Here is a 22,743-nt window from a genome sequence, read left to right as displayed (position 1 = left end):
CTCTGTGTCAATTATTGAAGAGCTAAATAATTTATTATTACTATAAATTTAAAATGTATATTACTTTGAAGATTAATAAGTAATATTAAATTAATTTTAATTTTAAATTTATTTTAAAATATTACGTTTGTATTAATTTAATATAATTACTTAAAAAAAAAGAAAATATAGAAATAATAAAATCTTGTGAAGGTGTCTTTAATAAATATTGACTTTTGTATTTGGACTTTTCTTTTATTCTTTTTAGAGATAATTAAAGAAGGTTATAAAATAATTGAAAAAATAAAATATAATATAAATTAAATAATTTTATTAATCATGTATATTAGAAGGTGAGTTCTATAGTGTCTTTGTTAGGGTGCTAATTGTCTAACTTTCCTTTTAAGTAAAAATAAATGTTTAAAATAAAAGTAAATATGTAAATTTTTAAATATTATTTATTTACCTTTTTAGTAACTTAGGTAAAAGTGATAGACATAGCATTTACTATATTAGAATGTAATAATAAATAGATGTTGTGTCAAAGTTGAATGTGTCGGGAAATGTTTTGGACAATTCATTTAAGAGATTAAAAAATAAAATAATAGTAGTAAGAGAGAGTTATTGAAAATATTTTAAATTGACAAATAATATCACTTTAAATATTGTAACTGAAATTATTATTGTTATAATCTTAATGTAAATAGTAATTGTATATCATTATTACTTTTTTATTCAATTGAGTAACAATAGGTATTGAATTTAATTGATTAAGATGATTAAAGTTTGTACCATTACCATATAAAAATTTAGAGTAAAGGACATTTTCGTCCCTGACCTTTTTTTTTGCGGACATTTTCGTCCTAACCAATGGAAATACATTAAAGTCCCTGACCCCTGAAAAATGTAGACATTTAAGTCCTTCCGTTAAATTCAGCGTTTGCACTGGACGAAAAGGCTGAGCTGGCAGAGGTGGCGATGAGGTGACACGTAACGGAGGCAGGTGGCATGGAGCATTTGTAACAGGACATATAAGTCCCTGGAGACCAAAAACGACGCCGTTTTGTCTCCTCCCCAATTTTCAAATCATCTTCTCCAATCTCTCGTCCACAGAAACGGCAAAGTGGGTGTTGTGGGGTGGGGGCAGAAAGGAAGTTCTTCCTTCCATGGATGTGAAGGGGTCATCATAGTTGGAGAAGGTGGAGGTCAGGTCGGCTCCATCCGCACCGTAGGGATCTTGCCAAAATTCAGCATTGGGATTGGTTTGCCGTTGACATCCGCTGCCTCCTTCTGGGGTGCTTGACGGAGCTGATGCCGGTTTTTGACTCCGTTGTCAGTTTACTCGTTATGGATCCACCAATTGAGCTTTGCCTTACCCGATTTAAGAAGTATAAAAAATTAAAATTTTGAATGAAAAGAAACACAATTATGGACCAATTAAAGTCAAAAGGTACTAAAGACTCTTCATTCATATGAGCTATAGTAGCCGCCAGCGAGTTAACACATCAGAGTAATATACCTAGTTACCACCTAAGAAAAAAAAATATCATTTTCACTTATCATTGATCGTGTCTCCTTGCCAAATAGCACTAAGGCAGCACTTCAATTGAGGCCATCCAGAAGCATTTTGAACATAAACAACTGAAACATGACAAGCAAGTATGGATTTTTATTTTTTTATTATTTTTTTTTAATAAAAAGGGCTTATAACAAACACACAACTGAAGCAAAGGGAAACCAGAAACTCAGAAACACCCAAACTTCAACAATACGAACAAAATTGACGATAATGACTTAACTACAGAAAAAAAATGTTTATTATTATTTAATTCCCAAAGTTTCAGAAATAGAGAACTGTGGGTGAAGCAAAAAGACTGGAATTTAGATCGGAGTGTTTACTTCGGAGAATGCATCGAATGCAGAAGGAAGACCGCTAGCGGAGGAAGGTTGGGGGCGGTCGAAGATGGATCTGTCGCCCAGTGATGGGTGGGACGCCGCTGAGGGTTCGGCAGCGACGGCATCGTGGTGGGCGGCGGCGGCGTCGTCGGAAGAAGAATCATGGAGGTGGGGGTGATCATCTTCTTCTCCACCTCTTCCAGCTTGATGATACTCCTTCACATGCCATGGAAGGAAGAACTTCCTTTCTGCTCCCACTCCCCACAACACCCACTTTATCGTTTATGTGCGGAAGAGAGATTGGAGAAGACGAATTTGAAAGATTGGGGGAGGAGACAAAACGGCGTCGTTTTTGTCTCCAGGGACTTATATGTCCTGTTACGAAATGTTCCATGCCACTGGCCTCCGTTAGTGCCACCTCATCGCCACCTCTGCCAGCTCAGCCTTTTCCGTCCAGTGCAAACGGCTGAATTTAACGGAAGGACTTAAATGTCCACATTTTTCAAGGGTCAGGGACTTTAATGTATTTTCTATTGGTTGAGGACGAAAATGTCTGCGGAAAAAAGGTCAGGGACGAAAATGTCATTTACTCAAAAATTTATTATCTTTTATATTACAAAATTGTAAAAAAGCCATCTATACAAAATTGTTGATGTGACAATCATAAAAATCAATATTTATTTTTATGTGATAAAAATAGATAGATAGATGCTTTACAAATATATCAACTGAACAAGAGATTAGTCACCAAAAAAAACTGAACAAGAGATTCACATCCTTAGTTACAACTAATTAATGAAAACTTTCAATTGGAAAATTTGAATTTCTGTTTTGAATGTAAATGTTGTGAAATGTTCTGATACATATCCATTTTTAATCCATTTTCACATGCAGTCACCTGATTGACAGTCTCTCACATAAAATCATTAGTTGATGTCGAAAACAACAAGATACTAACATGCAATGAGTATGTTCACTATATCGATGATAATTACATTGATGTTATCTTTGCTGTTTTTCGCATGCTTTTCCATTATTTTTGCTTTTACTACATCTGTCTAGTTAGTTGTTAATACAAAAGGAAAGTTTAGCATGGTACAGATAGTCTTGTCTTATATTGCATACACCGTCTTATACTCGTTCTCCGATGGCGACATCATTGACATGGATAATGACTGCCTACTGCTCATTGTTGTCCGAAGACTTCGCAATCTGGCAGCCTCGAGTCGGTGAGCGATCACCCAATAACATAGTGTTCCTAGTGTAGCTGCCATAATCACAGTTCCTAGAGCTGTTGCTGCTATAGCCAAACCTTTATTATCCCCCACAACGATGTATGACATTGCAAGGAATGACACAGAAATTAGCACACAGGCTAACCACATCAACTTGTTTATAACGGCCGTCATTTGTTTCTTCGCTTTCCTCTCGATGACAACCACGATGTTTGGACAACCACAACGGCCAATGATATGAAGAGGGCGAGAGAATCAAAGATTATGAATATTGTGAACTCGATATTGGGAGCGATGTATACCTCCCCAAAGACAAGCTGGGAGGACGGTCACTTGGGTTCTGAGGATACTGGCCTGGAACATTAAATATGGCTGCAAAAGCAACTGTTGCTATAAGGACAGCAACAACAGTGTTGGAGTTGATTGCATTGTTAAGTCCCTCAGCCTGCATTTTATTGATTCGTTTCGCTATGCCTTGCATCCTTCTTGCGTTTTAAATGTGTGTTCCAGCTGGTTATGAACCCCACTTTTGATGTCGCTCACAGTTCGTTTGAGCTCGAGGGCTGTGTTTGTGGCAGGTGACTTGATGGACTTGGCACTTTTAGCTCCCCGAACTTGCAGCAAGTTGGCAATGTCCTTACGGTTGTTTTTCTCGGCAGTATCCAGCGCAGTTTCACCAGATTTATTGATAACATCAGTGTTTATTTCTGGGCAATCTAGTATCTTCTGAACAATCTGCAAAGATTATCAATAGAATGCTAAGAGAAGTTTGCTTACAACGGTTGCAGGACCCAGTCAACTGCTTATGATGATGTCATATCAGGATATTAAAATTTTAAAACAAGGTCAACAAACATTACTAGGGAAAAACAAACACCAAAGTTTATGTCATCGTATTATTTCATTTTCACCACCCATATGCCGCAGTCCACAAGACAGCAATTGCCATATAAAACACTAGTAGTGGCACAAAGTGCACTTTTCCCTCAAAGTGCTTACTAGATTAATTTAGAGGTAGGGCTATGAGCCTATGACTGCAGCTGCCCTCCTAGACCCTACAGTAGGAGTCGTAGGCATTCGGTCGCTCTTTATGCTAGTTATCAAATAAAATAGACATACTTCTGAAGTTCTTTGAATATCATACACAAAATTAACTTGAGAAAATAAGTTTAGATTATGCTCTTAGAAGATGATGGAGTCTGAGTCCAATGGAAAGCCATATGCTCACTATCTTAACAAAGCGAGAACAGGAAAGTGGTTTTTTACCTGTAGGCGACCCTTTCGGGTTGCAATATGCAGAGCAGCGTTTCCCTTTGCATCCACCATGTTAACCAATGATGTGCTTGATTTCAAAAGTTCATCCACCAAGTCAAGGTTTTGTCCTTTCACTGCCATATGGAGTGCTGTCTGCCCCTTCTTATCAACTCTTGTTGCGAGTTCTGGTTCTCTGCTCAGAAGGGCCTTGATGACCTCAACATGGCCGTTCCTTGCAGTAGAATGCAACACAGTTTTCCCATTGCTTTTCGCAATACTTATCAGGCTGCTACCCTTTTCAAAGAGAAAATTTACTACCTCAATATATCCTTGTGCTGCAGCTGTGTGCAATGCAGTAGTGTTTGACATATCAACTGTCATTGAAACTTCGGGAAAGGCTTCCATGAGGACCTTCAATATCTCTACAAACCGGAAGAGAGAAGAGGAGTCAGAAAAATTCCAAACATTAGATTAATGATAAATTTGTAAGTGTGATGATCAACAAAAATAAGAGTCAAAATGTAAAACCTAGAAAGCTAGCAGATGTAAAAGAGTTATGGCTAATTTGACATAAGAACTCAAATTGGAGAGAAATAATATGTGTAGTTCTATATCAACAAATCCTAAGAAGCGAACTTTCTTTGAAAAATTAACCAAAGAGTTATTATAACATGTTGCACATCATTCATCAAAATGAAGTGAAATAACTGTAAGCTCCTACGAAGTAAAGAGAATTAAGACACTCACCCAAGTTCCCATTTTTAGCAGCAATGTGGAATGCATCAAATCCGTTCTTAGCTTTGAAGCCGGCCAAACCAATATCATGATATTTGATCAATTCCTTCACTATATCAAGATTATCATTTTCAGCAGCAACATATAAGGCAGTTTCACCAGAGTTATTTGTCTTTGAGAGCAACTCCTTCAATTCCTCCTCTCCATTCTCAGAGATGATTCCCAGCACCAATTCCATGTTTCCAGCTCGGATTGCTGAGTGCAAGGGAGAATCACCCCGGATACCGGTCAATTGTTTCTTCATCTTCTCTGGAAGGTATCTTTAATCTTCAATACTTATAAGATGGATGTAACATATCAAGTTCACATTCCTTAAAACATATCTAAGATACAATTATTCATTGTCTCCCTCATATCACATCACTCAGCCATTCAAAATTTCTGGCCACATCTGCATTCACAATTCAGGACCCAACCAGACTCTTAATACAGATTCAGCATAGGCTAAGAAACAAAAACATGGGTAAGCACTAGGAACCCAAAGTGTTCCAAATTCAGTTTTCATGTATCTATTATTACTTTATGGTAAAGAGCAAAGCAAGACATTAATTCAACAGATGCACACAATTATTGGGCAAACATTGCTTGTTGATCTCCTTAATTTCTTTTTTATTTTGGAATAAATTGGCAAGTATTAGTTAATGGAATTGGGGGGAAAAGAAGACATGAACTAACCAACAATTGCTGAATAAGACAGCAACAGCCTAGGTTGAGCCTTGAGAGTTGGTGTTGCTAAGATCTAAGTTATAGAAACCGAATAAGAAAAGAGTATTAAACTAAGAATAGCAAGAAGAGGAAATGAAGAATGAAAGTAGCGGGAAACCGAGGTGTGAAGAGGCAGAAACTGAATCACACTCGGTCCCCTCCTCACTCCTTTTCTGGGAGCACTATTCGTATGCTTCAAAAAGAGAGAAAAGAAAAAGAGCAACCAAAGAAGAAGAAGAAGAAGGTGGTGTAGGTAACGCGAAGAACACCATAAAGTTGGGTGAGTTTGAAGGTATGAGTTGAATGGTGATGATTGGTTTTTGTTTTCGATTTATTATTTAATAATGTTTGACGCACATTTTTCCACCGAAGATAAATAAGAGGAACCCGTGTGCATTACTAACTAACTAGTAATTAACTTGTCTCTTTTTGCTGATTTACGATTTTAGCACAAGTCTTGTGTGTAAGAAATCTCACTTATCCTTGCCAGTGAAAAAGAAAAATGTTAATTACATTTCTTACACCCTTCTCTTTTTTCTTAAAAAAAAAATCGTTTTTGTGAGCCTAAAGTGGCAAATAGTTTTCCATGATTCATCCCAATATCCCATGCACACGAAATACGAATAGTTGAATACGATTCTCAATGGTAAAATCATCATGTAAGTAAAAGTCATTCTATAACAATAAATAAATAAATAAATAAATCCGTCTTATAAAAATTATTTATTTTTTTAATTTTAAAATACCAAAAAAATATTTAAACAAATTCTTTTAATTTGTTAAGAATTTTAGAAATATTTTTAATTTTTTTTAATTTTATCTTAAAAATTTTTTATTTACATTAAAAATATCTGTAATGATTAATTTTTAAAACAAATTTAAAACTAATTTAATATTAATATTATAAAAATAATTTTTAATACAAGTAAATCAAATATAATTGTTATATATTATTATTAGATTAATCTTAAATTTTTAAAAATTTAGCTTTTATAAATATATTTAATATAAATTAAAATTTTTAAGATAAAATTAAAAGAAATAAAAAATATTATTAAACTTTTACAAAATTTTAAAATAAAAAATATATTTTATTTTTAAATAAATAAATAAAAAGAAAGTAAATAGTAAAAAGAAGGAGTGGGGGTTGGCCGAGTCAAAGGAATATGTTTGACTATAGAGACGTAGCCGCCTCTCGGAGGGCTATTTGGTCTTTTGATGTTACTAGCAGACAGAGATGCACCTGTCTTTAGTTACTTGGATGTTTGAGACCACCACGGCACTACCACTCACTCACAATCCACTCACAGTCACAAATGACAAAAGTCCAAACAATATCGGAGTATTGTAACAACCATCTTATTTCCTTTCACACTAGGCACTCAATGTCTTATACAAACCTTATATCCAGCTCAGCCAACAATAATTAACCCCCTCATATTTCTAGCTAAAGATTATATCGTTGGTTGCAAATAAAGGTGCTTTTTGTTTGCAAAATTAAATTTCAATCGAACAGGATAACTCTTTCCAATCCTTGTTTATAGTCAATTTATCATAAAAATAATTTCATATCAATTTTTGCATTATAAACACTAAATAAAAACTGAAAGTGATTCTTTTATCTTCAATAAAAGAGATTAATTTTAATGTTTATTATAATTCTACTTATTTAATTAATTAAAATAAAAAATTAATATAATTATTAACTTAAATTTTTTATAATAATATTATTAAAATTTATAAATTAAAAAAATGATTCATTATTATAAATTAATAACATACGAAAAAATTTAATTTCATAAATAATAAATAATATATAATTTGAATTTAAACCAATATTAAAATACTCATTGGAGAAATTAAAAAAATTAAAAATTGAAAAAATATAATAATAAAAATATGTATAAATTGTATTTATAGAATAAATTTTAGCCGTTATTAAATCTAATGTTTTAATATTTATTTTAATTTAATTTTTTTATGTTTTTCTAAAAATAATTTGTCAACTGACAAGTTATGATTGATTAGACTTTCCTCTAAGTTGGGACTCTCTTTCCTCGACCCACGTGGAGTCTCTCTCCTTATTCTTCAAGGGTCAGTCCTTAGCTTTTTCCGATAAAAGCTGAAAATCTGAAATAGGACTTTTGAGAAATTGTGAGATGGTCTTCTTTGGTTAAGGAATCTAGTGAGATAATTAATCATTAGACAATTAGTACCCAATTTGTGACAAAGTTTGCTAAAATGGACATTAAAAAATATGTTATCTGATAGTTTCTTGTAGAAAATGGTTGCTTCAATCCAATCTACGGAAAGCAATTACCTTGAGCACTCATACTACACATTATTTTTCATTGGTGTATTGGCTCAATATTTGAGAGGAAAAAAGGTGTTTTGTTGTGTTATGAATGCCTGGGTGGTGTCAGTTTCAATACACCAGAGGGCGTGGTGACAGGTCTGTCAAAAGCGTGACAGGCCTTGAAAACACGTAGGGGGTGTGGTGAAGTAGCTGGCAATGACAGGTGGCACAACCCTAAAAACATACGGGGGGCGTGTTGTCTCTGAATCCTGATAACAGGGTTTTCGTTCGTTTCCAAGAAGCTTAGAGCAACACGGGGGGAGCGTGTTGCAAGCAGTCTGCATGCAAGGGACAGTCCCCACCCCAGCAACCAGCGACGCTCAAAGAAGCTCTATAAATTGAGCTTCTTGGTGACCATTTTCATGCATCAAGTGTTATTATTGGTAATCTTAGTTTCACAGTTTTACCGAGAAAGAAGAAGAGAGGCTAAAGAAGAGAGTTAGGTGTTAGGTGTGTTTGAAAAAAAAATTATATAAAAAAATATTAATTTGTAGTGATTAAAAATGGTACGTAATTATATGGCACTTGAAAAATATATCATCAATTATTTAGATCATTCAGTTTATGTAAATAGTCACCAAAAAAAAATTTAGTTTATGTAAATTCATAAATTTTATTATTTTTTGTATTTAAATTAAATATTTTTAATTTTTTTATTGTTAGTATTATATAAAAATATAATATTATTTACATTTTTTTATTTTCAAATATAAATATTATTTATTTATATTTATTTATTTTCGAATATAAATAATATTCAGTCAGACATTTTCTGAACCATGACCGAGAGCTACCATGGCAAAGTTTGGTAAGAATCCTCCCAACTATTGAAAATTTTGGCTATGGACTTCTACTTTGCCAACCAAGCCTTTCGATAACTGATGGTGTAGTTGAACCTTGACTGGACTTCCGCAATTATAGATTTGACTTTGATGGACGGGGTCAGTCTCAACCAATGGCCTTATAGCCTCAGCAACTGTGTCCGAGTCTAACATGGAATGATCATTTGAAATCGTTCTCATGGTGCACGTATGCCTACCGTTGTATTTCTTTATTTTCCAACAACCTTTTTTCCATATCAAACTGGCTTGGATAAGCCAGTCGTACCCACGCCCATACACGTCTTGCATTTTGCATAGAGCGTCTGTGGTTCGGACTCATAAACATTGTAGTCGACTCCTCTAGAAATAGTGTAACTTCTGATTGCTGCGATGACAGACTTTCTAGAACTAAACTCCATTCCGATCCTGAACTCTTCGACCTCAGGATCAGCAACATCTACAGAAAGCAGAAATCATCATTCATTGATCCATCCAAAATATAAATTAACAAAAACGCATTATTCACTCATCACGTACCTATGTTTGCATATTCCGGAAATTCCGGTGCACTCATGATGTCAAGATCTAAATTACGCATAAAAGATAGGACATTCATCGGTTGACTAACTGTGGGATGAACCACTACATTCTCCGTTGCTGCCTCGACTCCCACATCACCATCCTCGTCTATGCCGCTAGTTTCATAAGTGACTTCGAAGTCCTCTTCGCTGTTACTGTTCATTCCTTTGTACACTACAGCTCTATCAATTATTTTGAATCTCATCTGCCTCTACGTTTTAAAACTCAACATATGGCTCAATCTGTGGTTGTTGCATCTAAGTTTGCTGGTGAACATATTCTACATACTCTCTTCATCAACGATCAGCATGATATCAAACTGTATTAGACCACCAAAAACTATAACTGGATTCCGGTGCAATATACTGCTCACTCTCCTCAATATACCATTCTTCATGTTTTGACAGAGACCGTTCTGAAGCTTGATAAACGTCATGGTGCATGGAACCACAAATGAAAACGGATTCTGACACACAAACCTCACTCCCTCATGAATATTTCGTATAATCTCAACGTTGCGATACACTACCAAATTTGCGGTACCCTCTATTACACTAGCAACACGCTCAAAGAACACTCTTCCTCGCAATGAAAATGGTATCAAGCTTTGCCTTATACAGGCGAAGCACTCAACACACCACCCATGTTGCATCACCAACCAACCAGCCTTTGCCACGCGTAACACGTCCCTCCCCCGTGCTGACTCAGCACGCCCCCCGTGTTGCAGTCTCATGCAACCAGATTTCGCCACATGGCATTCATACCCACCCACATGCTGATTGCAACATGTCCCCCCGCCTGATGAAAATGCCTTCTGACACTCCACCAATTTGTAAATACACACACTGCACCTATTTCCAATTAAAACACCAATAATAAACCCATAACCAATTTTTTAGCCCTCATACTAGATTACTGCTTTGTAAGGTATATATATTTATAATAAAATTACACCCCACCAGTTTGTTCAAAATATACATTTATTTGTTGGTTTATAAATTCCGACAACTTTAATGTCGGTGTCTAATATAACGCTTTACGTTTGTATTTGCAAAATCGTCCTAAATTTAACAAAGCAATCAGAACTGTTTTAACAAATACAATAATATACCATAAAGGGATAAAGGAAACCTGGTGTGAAATCAATCTTTTGAAAGAGAGATCAACTAACCAATTTGTCTCCCTTATGCCCTGTTGTGGAAACAAAAAGCAGCCGCCATTCACTTCCACAAAAGCCATCTCTCTTTTTCTCAGCTCGTGAAACCTTGGAAAAGCATTGTTATCCTTTTCAGTGTTTGTTAAATACAAAATCATGCTGTAGTTAGAATTTAAAGTTCAGGGTTCAGGAACTAGATGGCATAAATTGGATCCACTTCAGTTTCAGAATCTGAACACCGCCAAGAAGATGTTTTAATCCTTTTGAACTTCTTCCTTTCTCTTCGGAGACGTTTGGATTTCAGCACAAAGTAAGTCATGGTACCAAGAACGGCAACTGTTACAACAGTCCCTATGACTGTAATAAGGATTGCAGCCCACCTGCTGCGGCGACCAACAACTATATAAGACGCCGCCATGAATGAAACAGAGGTGCAAACTGAAGCCAACCACAGCATCTTATTGATAATTTCTGTAACTCTTCTTTCGGACTTTGTCTCCCCTCTAACAACCGTGATCTGAACCACCACAACAACCAGTGAAACAAAGAGCGAAATAGCATTGGATATGAAGAAGGCCTTGAAGGACGCAGTGTGCACCACCACGGCCTTGCCCGAATCATCATCACCACCAGGAACAGTGAAGATTGCTGCAAATGCAACCGTTGCAAACAGCGAGGCCACAACGGTTACTGAATTTGTGGCATTATGGATTCCGCTTTGGTGCAACTTCTGCAGCTCCTTCGCAATCCCGCTTACATTCCTGCTTGTTCTCCGGGCTTGTTCGAGCTGGCAGGAGACGTCCATTTTGATCTGTGTCATAGTTTTCCTCAGCTCGTCCCTTGGTTGCTTGAGGTCACTGGATTTACATGCACCAAAACGGACAAGGCAGTCTTTTATCTCCCAGGATTCTTCGGACACTGGAAGTCCTTCAGCAATGTCAAGAGCCGTTTTCTGGTCTCTTGATAGGGCATTCACATTGGTGTCAGGATGAAGTAACAGTTCATTCACTATCTGCATGATTTTATTTATCAAAATTTTTAAGCTAATAAGTGACTGTGTTGTACTTTTGTTTATATAGTAATACACAATTGAATGTATGTATAGTTAAGAATCTTAAGATACATATTCAAATTCATAATGTAGTTCAAAAAGATACATATTTAATCCACAAACCAAATACAAGAAACAGAGACTATAGGGAATGTTGACGATCCTTATGAGTTATAACCTTATGGTTTTACACTATTAACATCCTTCAAATTAAGTTTAAACAATGTGATTTGAATTGTCATATTTGTACATCTAAAAGTAAGTGTTTATTGACATCTAAATAAATCAAAAAATGAAAAGTAGGAGTTTGAGTATTAGAAGATTTTGGACTGGGAGGAAATTAGATGTTTAAAAAACATTTTTCACATGATATATATACCTCTACCCTTTTCTTCCTGGTGGCTATATGCAATGCATTGTTTCCAAACTTGTTAGGCAACATGACTATTGCAGGATCTGCATTAAGAATCATCTTCACCACTTCACAGCTAGTCCCCTTCACAGCCATGTGCAGAGCAGTTTGTCCTTTCTTATCGGTCCTCCGAGCGAGTTGCGGATCATGGGCCAGCAACAGTTTCACCACAGCAACGTGCCCTTGCCGACCAGATAAATGGAGTGCGTTCTTCCCATTGGACTTAGCTATCTCCAACAAGCTAGGATCTCTGTTAAGCAACAGCTCAACAACATCCGCTTGATCCTTCATAGCTGCAGTGACAAGAGGGGTTGCATTTGATTGGCCAAAGGTCTTGCTTAGCTCCGGATCATGGTCTAGAAGCACCTCTACAATGTCTGCAACAACAGTATTTAATTCAAAACTTGTATAGAATCTAAAAAACAAAATGAAAATTGACAATATAAAGAAATAGAGATATATGAATTTCTGAAAATACTCTTAGGAGTAATTTTGGAGTTGGTTAAATTTATTCACTTTCTTAACTTTATTTTTCTTTTCTAGCCATGCGGACTGTTTTTAGAAGTTATCAAATTTTTAAAAATAAATAAATAAATATATATATATATATATATATATATATATATATATATTTAACAAATGTTCGACTAAACCTTTTTCACTATAAACAATTTCCATCAATCGTTCAAATAATATTTCTCTGTAAAATGGGGTAAGTACATAGAACAAACACTGCATTATATCTTATCATGAATTGTCTTTCTTCTTTTTGGTTTACAACCGGGGTATCGAGAACGATAACTAATCTTTCTCTAACTTGTAGGCACATCAATGGAAGAAACAACTTATACAAAGTTTTGAAGTTTTTCCATGCAACCCTTTCCACTTAACCACACTCCTACTCGGTGTATTTATGCTTGAATTCCTTTTGATAGCAATATTCTTGCTTGTTCCTCTTTCTCTCATTTTATACATGGAAAAATAAATAAATAAATAAAAATGTATACTTGTACATATATATTTACACAAACTAATCTGACTTGCCTACACTTCTGGATAGGATGTGGCCATAGGGGCGCATATTACCATGCAGGTCCCACAGCCAATCCAATAGCTAGGAGAGCAGAATACAAATTAGGGAAAAAAAAAAAAAACTAGATAAGCATAAATACAGTTCCTTCCGTCTCAAGTAAACGTTCAGTTATATAATTAGAAACATGAATTAAGAAAATGATTAGAAAGCTATTAATATAGATAAATAGAACAAAACTGAACAAAATTACGCAGCGAAATTCACATACCTTTATGACCTTGTTTAGCGGCAATGTGCAAGGGAGAGAAGCCGGCACGGTTCTTGAACGAAAGGGCCTCTTTGGTGGTGTGAGGGAGAAGCTCTTTAACGACATCCAGGTGTCCCTTATCGGCGGCCGTGAACAGCGGCGTCTCTCCCAATTCGTTGACTTCGTTGACGATCGCGGACCTAATCTCCACCACCTCAGCATCAAACTCAGCTCCGCTTAGGGTTCCCGTCATCTGATCATCGATCTCGGCAAGGATTCGTCGAACGGCAGTAACATCGCCGCGCTGGGCAGCGAGGTGGAGCTCGGTGTCATTGTGCCGGCCGGTGACCTGCCTAACATACTTCTTCCTCGGATCGAAGCGCGAGCCGGAGGCGGAGACGACGAGGGACTTGCCGGAGTTGGAGAAGACGAGGGAGTTGCTGGAGTTGGAGACAAAGAGGGTTTCCCTCGGGACGGAAGAGGCAGGGGTGGTGGGCTCGGAGTAGGGGTAGCGGTCCATGGCGGTGGCGGTGGCGGCGGCCGCATGCAATGTGGATGGAGGCTACGTTTACGGTGGTGGTGGTGCTGGGGCCGTGGGGTTCGGGTGTAGCCCCATTCGAGAATCGTCCACAACGCAACGCCACAACGCGTGACGGTGATTCGCACCATAAGAGGAAACTCGCTTTCCGAGGGTTCCTGTTGGTTCTGTTTACTTCACCTACGCAAATCTCGTTCCTCATAACCTCTTCTGTTGTGTTTTATCCCATAGAAGATAACTAACCTTTTTTTGTTTATCAATTATAATAATAATTATTATTATTATTGGATTTTTTTCCGTCATAAATTTTTAAAGATAATTAGGTTTAATTATTATGTAGGTCCTATAGTTTCACCGACAATTAGATCTCTCTATATATATTTTTTTAATTGGATCTCTGTACTTTAATTTTTTTTTTCAATTAAGTCCTTGTCGTCAGTATAACGTTTAACATAACAGAATATTCTTGGTAAAAAAAGAATATTCCTCTCATTTAGCTGGAGTGGCTAGCTGAACTAATATGAATTTTTTCCAAATACCAAAAGCACCCCTCACATTTCATCCCAAAGGAAAAAGAAAACCCTAAGTTACTCTCATCTCCTGTGTCTCCTGCGTCGGTCCATCGGCGGTGTCCGTGTCTGGCATCAACTGCAAACGGACGCTTGGAGGTGTGCTGTCCGTCGCGTCCTTCCCTCTGTGCCGGTCTGCTCTGCGTTGTTCTGTTCGGAGGTCTTTCTGCTGCTTGTCCGTCCGCCGTCCCTCGCGGTGAAGACCCTCGCTTGGCGTCGCTTCATCGCACCGTGCCGAGCCTCATAGCGCCTGGCCTCCCGTCCCCGCGTTGTACCTCTGCTCCATCTCCCTGCACTCAAACTGTCTGCAAACAGGTAACAAAAAAATGCCTCTTTTTTTTCAGTTTTAAAATTTGATGTTTATGCTAATTTTATTTTTTTAATTATGGAACTAGTTGATTATGTATTTGTTGAATTGATTTCTGGATTGTTTTGATTTAATGGTTTATTTAGGATTTACAATATCAATATTTATGTATAGGGATTGTTTTGATTTAATGGTTTATAATAGTTTAGTTTTGTTTCTCTGAACAACCTTAATTGATTTGGAGCGTTACTCTCAAGTTTGCAAATTGCTCTGAAAGATGCATAATTCGATGGTTCTTTTTTCATATTTTGGGTTATGGAATTAAGCAAGATAGGAAGATGTATCGCAAGATTTGAGCTAGGGATTTATGTTATGATAGTTTCCATATTCAAATAATAAATTATGTTGATGGTTTCACAATCATTGCCTTGCTTCTTTTCCATGTTCTGGATGTATGCTGAATTGGGATGATGAAAATAATATATAAAAGAAAAACAAGCATAGGCTTAAGGTGCATTAATAGGTCAGAGCATGGGGAATCTTGCGCACAGCAATTTTTAAAAATATGGCATTGGATGATGAATTTTGTTTATTCTTGAATGTTGATTATTATTGTTGTGATGATGCTGCTTTAAATATATTCTGTTTCTGTTTTTATTAATGTAGTGATGGGGGACTCAAATTTTACCATAGACATACATCACGGTGGCAAGTTTCATGATATAGGAAATAGGCTAGAATATTTGGGAGGAAGGGTGTTGGAAGATATGCATTTTGAGTTCGATGAATGGAGTTTGCAAGAAATAGTTAGTGAGTTGCAGAAGTTAGGGTACAAAGGGTATGCTAGGATCTGGTACTGTGAACCAAGCTGTCAATTGAGCTCGGGTCTCAGAGAGTTGATGAGTGATGGAGATGCCATGAGAATGGGTAGGTTATTAGTGTCGCAGACTGTTAAGCATTGCTTGGTGTATGTTGTTGATGGCTGCAGGGAAGGTAATGGTGTTGAGATATTTTCGAATGATAAGGATTATGTGCCAACTGAAGCTAAGTACAGTGGCAGTGGTTTCGTAGAAGTAGAAGTTGAAGGTGAATCAGAGGCGTCTAGTGAGGAGGATAGATTTGATGATAGTGCTGATGATGGAGATCACGATGATCATTTTGGGTTTGATATTGAAGATGGAAATGATGGTGGATTTGCAAATGCTTTTAGGGGGTTTGATGGCCCGTTAAATGAACATGACAATGCTCAAGCTGCTGGTGTTGATGCTGCTGTTAAGGATGATGTTGAAGTTGGAAAAATTTCTGAGGGTTATGAAACCGAAGATATTGATAGCTTTGAGGGAGATCCGGATGATATGATTAAGAAGAGAAGATATCCTAAATACAATGAGGCTGAGATGAGTAGGGAATATGAGTTTAAGGTGGGGTTGGAGTTCAAGTCACTTGGTCAGTTTATGGTAAGTTAGTTTCTCCAATCAACGGAGAAAATATGTGGCCGAAAGTTGAGTGTGATACCATCATACCTCCCATCTTTAGAGTGAAGCCAGGAAGACCACGGATGGTGAGGATCAGAGAACCTGATGAGAACCGTTCTCAGACAAAGCTTAGGAGGACGGGTACATCTGTTACATGTAGCAACTGTGGACAATATGGACATAATAGAAGGCATTGTCCCAATCCAATTGTGTCAAGTATTTTGCAAATTTGAATATACAAACTGCTGTTTTATTGTTTTCTTTTCAAAATTATAGGGTGTTTGATGTGTTTAGTGGATTAGGTTGTGATAGCATAAAATATGTTGCGTGAAAATAGATTATAAATTATGCTGTATTACAAATTATTGTTTTATCATTGTAGATTGCAAACAAATTATGCTTCCTTATAAATAGATTATAACAGGATTATAAATTGATTATGCTGTGTTATAAATAAATTATAAATGGATTATAAATTGATTGAAAAAGAGTTGAATATTCATGTTGCAACTGGTTGTGTTTTACCTAATTTCAGAGCCTGATGTTGCTACTGCCGCCAACAGAGAAGATATGGCTGGTGCTGACACTGTGGCTACTGCTGCGGCTGCTGTTGACTCTGATCCTGCTGCCGACAATAGATCCGGTGTGAATATCCATAGATCTGAGAGAATAAGGCAAACAGGGGTAGGTAGGGGCAGAGGAAGGGGCAGGGGAAGGGGTAGAGCTGCATCTTCACAACCACTCCCCACCACACCTGCAGCTTCACAACAGTTACCCACCACACCTGCTGTTGCTGCCTCTACTCAACCACCTCCCATACTTGCAACTTCAGTTTCTCAGGCTCCAACCATAGCCACCGGTGCAGTGGCTCCAACCATAGCCACCTAACAACAAGCCTTACCTCTTGAAGGGCCAGCCTCCCAGCCTCCCCTAGCTGTGGCAAGTGCAAATTCTCAGCAACTACCTAGAGCATCTTCTCAACCTTTACCCAAGACAAAGGTGTTTGGTGTGAGGAGAAGTGGGCGGCTAAAGTTAGGAGTGAGAAAGTAAAAAGGGGCACCTACTCTACATATATACCTAAGTGAAGACTGAAGTATGATTAAATTTATAGTTAGGGTTGTTGGGGTTGCTATTATATAGTATATTTTGTTTTCAATTGTGTCTCTGTGGCCACTGTTTATTATGTGGATAGGACCACTATTTTGATATTTTGGAATTAGGTTGGACCACTTTTAATTGTTGCACTTCTTGGACCTTTATTTTGGACTAGGTATGTGGCATATTATATGACCACTTATGCTGTGATATTTTGTGTAAGTAAGGGGTACAGGAACACTTATTTAATGAAAATATATGTGGCATATTATCTGGCCACTTTTTTCTGCAAGTTGTTGTCAATTATGAAACTTTAAATATTCACATTGATAAACTTTCTTCCCAACTATCATTTTATTGTTATACACACACAAAATACATCAAAATGCAAAATTCATTCAAACTAAACATAATTAGCTTTAACTGGATTGAAGCCATAGAACCTCTTACATAGAATTTCATAGCACAGATAACTCTAAAATCTTGCAAACCACATTCCAATTATTAAGACTAGCAAAAACATAAATAGCATATATTGCATTTTACATTGAATTTTTATATTGTCATCCAATCTCCCAACTTGTTCTTGGAGAATATTGAACTCATCACATAATCTACCCACACAAGCATCTATTTCTCTGGCTTCAAAAATTAATCTCTCCATCCCCACGTTTAGTCTCTCTATCTTTCTTTCTTGTGCATCCAATTTCCATATTTCACCCTCCAACTTAGCAGAATTTTGTGTTCCAACAACTCCAACAGCAGCAGCAGACACGTTACTTCCTGCACCAACTTTATCAACCCACTCAAAAAATTTGCATCTTCTGTTAGGGCAAGAAATAAATCTTCTATTAGGTTTTTTTGTTGTTCCTGAAATTTGAAGACTCAGAGTGTCACCACAAAAACAGTAAACCCGCCTTTCCTTTTTCTTTGGCCACCCATTCTTTACACCGTCATCAACCTCAATCCACTCAAAATCATCAATCCACTAAAAAAAGTTGCATTTTGGTATCTTTCCACAAGTAACATACCTCCTACCATGGTCAGAAATGGCTGAGGAACGGCGGATGATTACTGCCTCTCCACATAAACACACGTGTCTTCTTTCCTTCGGGTTGGAGCTCCTAGAAACACAGCTTCTCGAAGAGAGAATGAATGAGGTTCCTTGACTTTGAGCCATAAATTTGGGGAAGATGAAAATTGAAAATGAAAAACGGAGAAGAAGAGAAACCTCAGATAACTCAGACACAGATCTGTTTATAGGGAGAAGAAAGGGGTAAATAAGTCATTTCACAACTGACTAATGTTTTTTTTTAACGTTAAACGTTAACAGGGACTTAATTGAAAAAAAATTAAGGTACAGGGACCCAATTGAAAAGAAAAAAAGTATAGGGACCTAATTGAAAATTCGTTGAAACTATAGGGACCTGCAGAGTAATTAAACCAAATAATTATTTTCCGAAAACCCAATTTTGATCTTTATTTACAGGAATGTCTATTTTTTTTTTTTGGTAATTAGAGTAAGTTTGCCGTACCCTCAGCGAACTCCATATTTTTTATGGAGTTCACCGTACCCCCGGCGAACTCCACGTAAAGTTCGGCGTATTATAAATTCGAAGTGGGATCATTGTCTTCTGTCCTTTTCTTTCCAAATTTTCTCCCAATTTTTATTCTCTTGGAACTTTCTGTATTCCGGCATTCGAGAGATTCGTTATTCACAGCATTAGCAGTTTGAGGTTAGTAATTAAAATGTTAGTTTGAGTTATTTTTCTCAGATTAGTTAGAGTTACCTATTATTTCTTAGTTAGTAGTTGCATGCTAGTTATGGTTAGAGTGACTGCTTACTTATTTCATGTTATTCGGTGGTTGTTGATTGTTTTTAACATGTGAATTAGTATAAGCTGCTAGTGTATTTCGTAGTTAGTTTAGTAAGAAAAATTGGTTTACATTGTTAGTCAAATCTGAATAAAATTAAGGTAGAATGTGGGATTAAGTAAGTAATAGGGTAGGGTTGCCTAGGGTTTTACTGAAAGTGAGGTAGATAAGTAGTATTTATCAAATACGTTTACTTACAAATCCCGTTATTGTGAAACAAATGCTGATAAGTACATGTTATTTTGTTTAAATTCGTTGTGGTTAGATGGAGCAGCAGTTATTGGGATATGAGGGGACCCTGTACAAATTAGATTAGGCTGAGCACATTGCTGGCAGACTTGATCAAGTGGTATGATGATATCCTTGTCGTTTATCTGTCTTTAATTATCAAACAGTGAATTTGTGCTATTTAGAGTTGACGCTATTTTTTTGTTTTGTTTTTAATATTATCTTTCCTTTTGGTAGGCGCATCGGATCTTGCGCACTAGGCAAAATTTGATGACGAGGCCACCGGAGGCGATTAGGCCATATCTCAGATGATCCGGGTTTGAGTATGTGGCCTACATGGTTGAGTTTGAGCATGACTGGCCACTCGTCTCGGCATTGTTATAGAGGTGGAGGCCTGAGTCCCACACCTTTCATTTAGCATGCGGGGAGATGACCATCATGCAACAGGATGTGGCATATCAGCTGGGACTCAGGATCGATGGTGATCCTATGAGCGGGTGCATAGGTAGTTGGGAATAGCACCACCAGGGACGGACCATTGACGACTTTTGTCAGCAGTTACTGGGTGTTGTGCCTGGTGCAGAGGACCGACAGTCACAAACAAAGTGGACTGTCAAGCTGACTTGGTTCCTGAACACTGTCTGCGGAGAGCTGGAGCAGGACGCCACTGAGGAGAGCCTATTGAGGTACACGAGAGACTACATTATGCAGCTGATAGGGGGTATTCTATTCCCAGATGCATCTGACTTTCGGGTGCATATCAGGTGGGTCTCCCTGCTGGAGGACCTCGATGCATGTGAGGTTGTCGTGGGGATTGGCTGTATTGGCTTGGATGTACCGCCAGATGTGTCGCGCCACGGAGCATGGTGCGCGCAACCTGGGTGGTCGCATTAGTCTGCTATTGTCATGGGCCTACCACTGTATTCCCCTGCTACGTCCGTATGGATTTGATATCCGTCGGTTTTCGCTTGTTGAGAGGTATAATTTTTTTATTTTCTGCAATAGTCCTTTGTTTATTTAATAAATTAAGTGTTTAATATAATATAACTGAGTTGTGATGTTACCTCTATCGCAGAATTGTAGGTGGGTTCAGTACAGACCGGACAACGCCAGAGGTGAGGGGCGCCTTAGGCATTACAGGCGTGTCCTGAACGGCTTTGGCATGTTCACCGTAAGTCATAAATATTTATGCATACCCAGTTCAATTTATGTTATGTTTTTTGCATATGAAAATTCAATAATAACACTAACTTGTGTCTTGAAAACAGGTTGAGTGGACACTGTATGCAGACCCGCAGTTGGAGGGTCTAGTTCCACATGTGATTGCTGAGGCTGACCACACGGTGGCTGTTGTCTGCCCGCTGCTCTGCTTTGCCATTATTGAGTGGCATCATGTGGACCAAGCCGTGTGGCAGTTCGGTGGCCTGCAGCACATTCCGACCAGGCCATTAGACATCGATAGCCTACATGGTATGGATGGTCAATTCGGACGTAGTGAGTGGTTCCCGCACTTGCTGGGGGGATGGCATGATTTATGGGATCATCGGGCCAACCATCGTCTGCATATCCATAATCATATAGACCTGCGTCCTTCACTACCGTATATGACTTGGTACATTCAGTGGGTACACACGGAGTTGTTTAGTCAGGGTGACCAACACCTAGTGCCGGCGGGAGTAGTGCCGGAGGACCTGCCTCTGCACCATCCACTTGCTCTAGAGTTACATCAGCCTAAGGATGGTCACCTCCCAGAGCTGCGACTTCCTGCTGGAAGAGGGAGAGGTAGGGGACGAGGGAGAGCAAGAGGCAGAGGTAGACGTGGTGGAGGCGGAGGGAGGGAGCAGGGAGACGAGCTTCACAGGGACAGGGACCCAGTCAACCCCCAAGTGGTGGGCCAGAGGTAGTTGGTGGGATGAGGCTGGTGGCCAGATTGTTGGGACTCTGTCGGGACCCTTGCCCGGAGGATACCTGTCCCTCCGACCCCTTGGGTCACATCACTTTGATGCCGGTTCTAGCCACCAGGCTGAGGGACTATAGGTTAGGACTAGCCAGCAGGAGCAGCGGGCAGTGCATGGGGATATCGGTACCCTGTTCCATTTGCCATTCAACCCTAGTGATCTCGGACAGCATACGGACTACCAGCCCATATTGGACACGCAGGACTTGCTTGATGTGACGATGCTGGTCCCTGACTGGATGAAGGGGTTAATGTAGGGTGGTGATGGCGGGTTGGCGGATATCGAGACACATCCACAGCAGGCATAACCATTCTCGCAGATGCACACATTTCCTCTTCAGTCAGCCTACTAGCCACAACATGTTGATAATCCCTCTAGTGGGTCGTCCTCCACTGCAGACTACGCCGCACTGAGAGAGCATCTTATCACTCATCAACCGGACCCTGATCCTCAGCTTGGTCGAGCTCAGCGTGATATTCGACCACCTACCTGTGGCATAGGTGGGTGTCTGGACCAGAGGCCTCACAGACGGCGTCCTCCGCGTGGAGGTAGGGGACGGAGGGGCTAGTAGATATTTGTATGGTTCTTTATCGATAATGTATCTATAGAATTTTGTTGAACATATATATTATAAATAGTTATCCAGGTTTAGGTGTTTCTTGAACATATATGATATATATTTATCCATGTTTTTGGTATCACTGCATTAGAATTTAACAACCAAATATGTTTAATTTCATTAACATTTATAGCAATGAAAGTTACACGAAAGTCAAATTACAATCGTAACAGTTATACAAACCCACCCCACTTACTAACGTCGGCTAGACGATGCACCTGCACCGTCAACAGTGGGACACGTCTTCCGCGTGTCACCAGGTTGACGACACAAGCTGCACCTCTTCTCCCTGGTATGCTCGACATCATCCATGTTATTCCGGATTCTTGAGTTGACTGGTCGACCTTTCTTCACTCTCATCATCATAGGATTGGGCTGAATGCGCCCTTCATAGGATGGCCAATCATCCTCATGTCCAATCGGACGAAACTCTAACCTATATACGTTGAAGACGGACTCCATGCGATACACTAGATGCACAAACCCCCTCCAATCAATTCTTGCATGGGAGCATGCTGCAAGGATGTGACGACATCGAAGATGAAGCGCCTGGAAATACC

The 22,743-nt window shown here is 38.4% G+C and overlaps 2 protein-coding genes and 2 pseudogenes across 2 annotated transcripts; 1 reads left to right on the top strand and 3 right to left on the bottom strand.

Moving 5' to 3' along the window:
* Positions 1 to 2,982: 2,982 nt before the first annotated feature.
* LOC112758967 (ankyrin repeat-containing protein At5g02620-like) lies at positions 2,983 to 6,347 on the bottom strand (annotated as a pseudogene).
* A 2,565-nt stretch (positions 6,348 to 8,912) lies between these two features.
* LOC112758964 (uncharacterized) lies at positions 8,913 to 10,526 on the bottom strand. The gene is made up of 2 exons (XM_025807761.3): positions 9,579 to 10,526; positions 8,913 to 9,498 (listed from the first exon to the last, which is right to left on the bottom strand). The coding sequence occupies exons 1-2, from the start codon at positions 9,823 to 9,825 to the stop codon at positions 9,299 to 9,301; spliced, it is 447 nt and encodes a 148-aa protein (XP_025663546.1). The 5' UTR covers positions 9,826 to 10,526; the 3' UTR covers positions 8,913 to 9,298.
* Positions 10,527 to 10,661: 135 nt separating this feature from the next.
* LOC112758963 (ankyrin repeat-containing protein ITN1-like) lies at positions 10,662 to 14,270 on the bottom strand (annotated as a pseudogene).
* A 5,765-nt stretch (positions 14,271 to 20,035) lies between these two features.
* Positions 20,036 to 21,510, top strand: LOC140180096 (serine/threonine-protein phosphatase 7 long form homolog). The gene is made up of 5 exons (XM_072220493.1): positions 20,036 to 20,111; positions 20,190 to 20,327; positions 20,371 to 20,584; positions 20,690 to 20,777; positions 20,875 to 21,510. Exons 1-5 carry the CDS (start codon positions 20,036 to 20,038, stop codon positions 21,508 to 21,510), a joined length of 1,152 nt encoding a protein of 383 aa, XP_072076594.1.
* Positions 21,511 to 22,743: the final 1,233 nt, after the last annotated feature.

The sequence above is a fragment of the Arachis hypogaea genome, chromosome 16 (genome assembly GCF_003086295.3).
Source record: "Arachis hypogaea cultivar Tifrunner chromosome 16, arahy.Tifrunner.gnm2.J5K5, whole genome shotgun sequence".
NCBI lineage: Eukaryota > Viridiplantae > Streptophyta > Magnoliopsida > Fabales > Fabaceae > Arachis > Arachis hypogaea.
The sequence above is the reverse complement of the archived record's forward strand: the minus strand, read 5'-3'. Positions and strand labels throughout refer to the sequence as shown.

What these genes read in the sequence shown, in the direction of transcription:
- LOC112758964 (XM_025807761.3), bottom strand. Translation starts at nt 9,825, where the DNA reads ATGAGATTCAAAATAATTGATAGAGCTGTAGTGTACAAAGGAATGAAC. An exon ending in TCCGGAATATGCAAACATAG is followed by an intron (nt 9,499 to 9,578) that starts GTACGTGATGAG and finishes TGCTTTCTGTAG; the next exon opens with ATGTTGCTGATCCTGAGGTC.
- LOC140180096 (XM_072220493.1), top strand. Translation starts at nt 20,036, where the DNA reads ATGACCATCATGCAACAGGATGTGGCATATCAGCTGGGACTCAGGATC. An exon ending in CATTATGCAGCTGATAGGGG is followed by an intron (nt 20,328 to 20,370) that starts GTATTCTATTCC and finishes GGTGCATATCAG; the next exon opens with GTGGGTCTCCCTGCTGGAGG. An exon ending in ACGGCTTTGGCATGTTCACC is followed by an intron (nt 20,778 to 20,874) that starts GTAAGTCATAAA and finishes TCTTGAAAACAG; the next exon opens with GTTGAGTGGACACTGTATGC.